Here is a 4,844-nt window from a genome sequence, read left to right on the forward strand (position 1 = left end):
TATTTCACTTCTTATATATATCTATTTCTCTTCTTATATATATCTATATATTTCTCTTCTTATATATATATATATATATATTTCTTTTCTTATATATGTCTATATATTTCTCTTCTTGTATATATCTATTTCTCTTCTTATATATATCTATATATTTCTCTTCTTATATATATATATATATATATCTATTTCTTTTCTTATATATATCTATATATTTTTCTTCTTGTATATATCTATTTCTTTTCTTATATATATCTATATATTTCTATTCTTGTATATATCTATTTCTTTTCTTATATATATGTCTATATATTTCTCTTCTTGTATATATCTAGCCATTTTTTGGTTACCATCGCACATCATGTTATTAATATTATTTCTTTGTTTTCATCATTCTTGTTCTTTTTCTATTCTAAATTTCCTCCAATTCTTTACCCTCTCTTTCCGTCATCTTTTTCTTCTTCGTTTCTTTCCTTTTCTACTTACGTCACCCTTTTTGTTCCCACCTTTACGTCTAGTCCTCTTCTTTCACCCCCTCAGCTTCCTTTTTTTTCCTCATCTCCTTTTTTCATCCTTCTCATTTTCCCACCAACACCAGATGTTTAGTTTGATTCTAGCCGGGTGTGACGTAAGATCTACATGTCTTGCCTCTTTGACAGATTCCTGCAGAATTCTTGCCAATTCATTTGGTGTTGGGCATTGTCACAGCTATTCTCAAAACCGACAACAATCTGCAATTGACACCAGTCTTTAGAGGTCGCTTCCATTGAAAATATGCCTACAGCGACGAAACCAAATTCTAATTCGGAGTTCAATTTCAAAACCTTCGAAGTTAGGAGCGTTAAAAGATTTGAAAATGACAGAGCCTGGCTCAACTCTCGCTCAATTGGATAATTTTGTGCCATTTATTTATGCATCAAATCAGCGCAGAAATGTTTGCCGGTCTTTAAAACGGTCATTTTAAACAAGTGTCGTTTATTTTAAGCATTTAATTATTACTTAAACATATCAGCACATTTAATTTATAAATTTCTTTTTCAGATTATTAAACTATCATTTGTATTTTTCTGCAGTATTCTCCACCATATTGACCTGAAAACGACTTTCTTTCAGTAAAAAGAAAGGTCATCTTCCATCAGGATAATGTTAGTCCTTACACAGCACTACTGATCAACGATCTTCTAATATATTTTAATAAACAGAAAGACAGTTATCTTCCATGATGATAAAACTCGTCACACATAATATTACTATCTAAAAATCTAGAAAAATGTGGTTGAAAATCATATTCTATCCTGCATAGTTTCCTAATCGATCGATTACAATTATTGTTTTAATGATTTTAACATTACAAAAGATGATTGAACATAAACGAGATTCATATTCACATAAAACTTAAGGAATTTTACTAGTGAGGAATTTATAAGCTCGTTGACAGAATTAATGTATACAGATAAACGGTCGTTATTGTAATAAATAAATATAAAATAACGGAAAAGATTTCTTTTTCAAAATGAAATTTTATTCAACCAAACTTTTGCATCAAGATGAAAGGTGAAAATGACGCCATGATAGAACGGAAGAAAAATGGAGGCAATGAAAGGTATGGAACTATCGAAGTAAGTGGAGATAAGGATACTAGGCAAAGATGACAAAATATTTTAGAATTTTGGAAGCAGAAATGTAAAACAAAACACCAAATGCTGTTCTCAAAGAGAATTATTTGATTAAGACCTGTTTGGAAACTCCTAGTGAGATGATAGGGAAAATGTTAGTAAATAACTTAGTGACATTGGAATCAAGAGGAAGATTAAAAACAGAAAAATAAATAGAAATAATAAACGCAGCATACAATCTAATGAAAATATTTAAATGTGGAAACTTAGCGACATAAATAACAAACATGGAATTGCACTCAAACTTTAAGTTGTAATAAAACAAAAACAGAGAGATTATACTGCTAGAAATTATTTGCAAAGGTTATCATCCTCATAAACGAAAAACATTCACATACTGTGGCATCAACTTCGACATAATTTTTCGAGAAACTTCCGATAATATCTTTAAAGATTTTCCTATATAGTTAGAATAGTTTGTTCATTTGTTTGCTTTGAAAACATGAAATAAATAAGTTCAATTAAGAAAACATTTGGAAATCGAGTTGTTATTTTATTTTTCTGGTTTAATTAAACGAGATTTAAAAGAAAGTAAGGAAGCCTTATAAAAACAAAAAATGCATCCATAACAATGTTTTTGAAAGCAAATTCTTAACGTTTATTAATCAGATTTTGAGTTTTAGTAATATATTTACTTCTAATTATTAATCCAATTTCTATATGAATTTAACGGTATTAAGCAGCATATATATATATATGTGTATATATATATATGTGTGTGTGTGTGTGTGTGTGTGTGTGTGTGTGTGTGTGTGTGTGTGTGTGTGTGTGTGTGTGTGTGTGTGTGTGTGTGTGTGTGTGTGTGTGTGTATAAGACTTATTGCGGTCCTGTAAAGAATGTGATTTTATTCTTTTAGGGTATCGAACTGTAACAGAATGTCAGATTGACGAAGATCAAAATTGCAATATGTCTTTTCTCCTTGATAACTGGTCACGTGTTTTCGTTTTTACGGAACAAATAAAGTAATAAAAGCATTTCATTCACACACACGAAATTAGACTGGCTTTTCACTCTAATATTATATTGAATTTGTAACATTCTATTACTTACAAAGCTGTCTAGGTTCACGCAAGCAATTACTTTTCTTTATTTAGTCTCCTTATACAAAAAAACACCAAATACATACACACATACAAAGCTCCTCGGCATGATAGTTCAGTTGCATGAGAACCAGAGCGGTCAGGTCAGAGTAAATAACAACCTTTCAGCACCCTTACTCATCGTCAATGGTGTAAAACAGGGATGTGTTCTGGCACCGACTCTGTTCAGCATCTTCTTCAGCATGATGCTCAAGAAGGCGACCGAAGATCTTGACGATGACGATGCTGTCTACATTCGCTATCGCCTCAAAGGAAGTTTGTTCGACTTCAAAAGGCTGCAAACCCACACAAAAACCTTCGAGCAACTGATCCGAGACCTCCTCGTTGCTGCCTTTGTTGCCCACATCGAAAGAGCATTGCAGCGCCTCACATCCTGCATCGCAGAGGCTGCCCAGTTCTTCGGACTCGAGGACAGCTTCAAAAAGACGGAAGTTTTCCACCAACCAGCTCCCCAGGTAGAGTACCGCCCTCCTCACATCACCATTAGCGAGACTAAACTAAAGACCGTTCACCAGTTTATCTACCTGGGGTGTACCATCATATCAGATGCCAAACTCGACAGGGAAATAGACAACAGACTGGCCAAAGCAAACAGCGCTTTTGACAGATTGTACAACAGTGTCTGGAAAAACAGACACTTAAAAAATTGCACAAAAATCAGTGTATACAGAGCCGTAGTACTCTCCACCCTCATGTACGGCTCTGAGTCCTGGACAATTTAACGCCACCAATTACGACTACTCGAGCGTTTTCATCAGCGCTGTCTCCGCACCATTCTCAACGTCCACTAGAGTGACTATGTCACTCCAGTGGACCTTGAGATCATCGAGCGGGCTGAAATCACCAGCATCGAGGTCATGCTGCTGAAGTCACAGCTACGCTGGGTCGGGCACGTCTCCAGAGTGGACGATCATCGTCTGCCCAAGATAGTCCTATATGGCGAACTCTCTACTAGCCTTCATGACAGAGGAGCACCAAAGAAAAGATATAAATACTCTCTGAAGTCCCTCAGTGATTGCCACATTGACCATCTGTCTGCTCTCGCTGCTGATCGTGATACCTAGCGAGGTACTGTTCACCAGACTTCCGTCTCCTTTGAGATCTCCCGCACAGAGAATCTGCGAGAGTAGCGCTACAGGTGGAAGATTCGGGAAGTCTCAGCAGCCACACCTGACCTGACATTTGACTGCAGCCGCTGTGACTAAACCTGCTGTTCCAGCATCGGACTCGTCAACCACAAGCATGCCTTCAGTCGACGTGGACAACCCCCTTCATAGAATCTTCGTTTGCGAAGTACTGCCAAGAAGAGGAATAATATATGCCAAGAAGAGGAATAATATATATATATATATATATATATATATATATATATATATATATATATATATATATATTATATACAGGGTGACCCCAAAAAAACAAAAACTAAATGGAGGCCATCTAGAACATACGCTGTAGAACGGAGAAAAAAAGGCCAAAGACACTAGTGTTTTGATATGATGTTTTGAATATAATAAACTAGTTATGACCAAAGTTTCATTTCATTCGGACAAATCACTAAGAAACGGAGCCTAATTATTATTTTTTTTTACATGGAGTTCACCACTAATCAAGGCCCAGAAACCACTCGGGGATAAGGGTTATTGTGTATACAGTAATCAATGAGATAGTATCGTAGTAATAGTAAGTATTGGATATTTGATAAAGTGTCATTACTTAAGGGGGCGGTTCATCGGGAATTTGTTTGTAACTTGAAGACATCCAAGTTGAAGTCGGGGGGGAGGGGAACAGGCAAGCGGAACAGTGTTCCACAGGCGTGCCGTTCTAAGAAAGAAGCTTTGTTCATGGAATATACGTTTTGATTCAGACACGGATAAAGAGTGGGGAAAATTATTGAGAGTGTTTAAGCTAGTCGGGTGTTTTTCGTGAAATATTGGGGAGGGGGGCAGAGAATGGAGCTCAGACGGGCACTTGCCATGGAAATAACGATAAAACAGAGACAGGCACGCAACGTCTCTTCTGTGGGAGAGAGGTTGCATGGAAGAGAAAAGGACACCCCCACCAAGC

General features: G+C 36.1%; 1 protein-coding gene across 1 annotated transcript; it reads left to right on the forward strand.

Moving 5' to 3' along the window:
• The first annotated feature begins 2,824 nt into the window (after window positions 1-2,824).
• Window positions 2,825-3,499, forward strand: LOC145277085 (uncharacterized). Its single transcript, XM_080128750.1, has one exon. The coding sequence runs from the start codon at window positions 2,825-2,827 to the stop codon at window positions 3,497-3,499; it is 675 nt and encodes a 224-aa protein (XP_079984876.1).
• Window positions 3,500-4,844: the final 1,345 nt, after the last annotated feature.

This window comes from Euprymna scolopes, chromosome 5 (assembly GCF_053919585.1).
Source record: "Euprymna scolopes isolate OS-2025 chromosome 5, ASM5391958v1, whole genome shotgun sequence".
NCBI classification, from domain to species: domain Eukaryota; kingdom Metazoa; phylum Mollusca; class Cephalopoda; order Sepiida; family Sepiolidae; genus Euprymna; species Euprymna scolopes.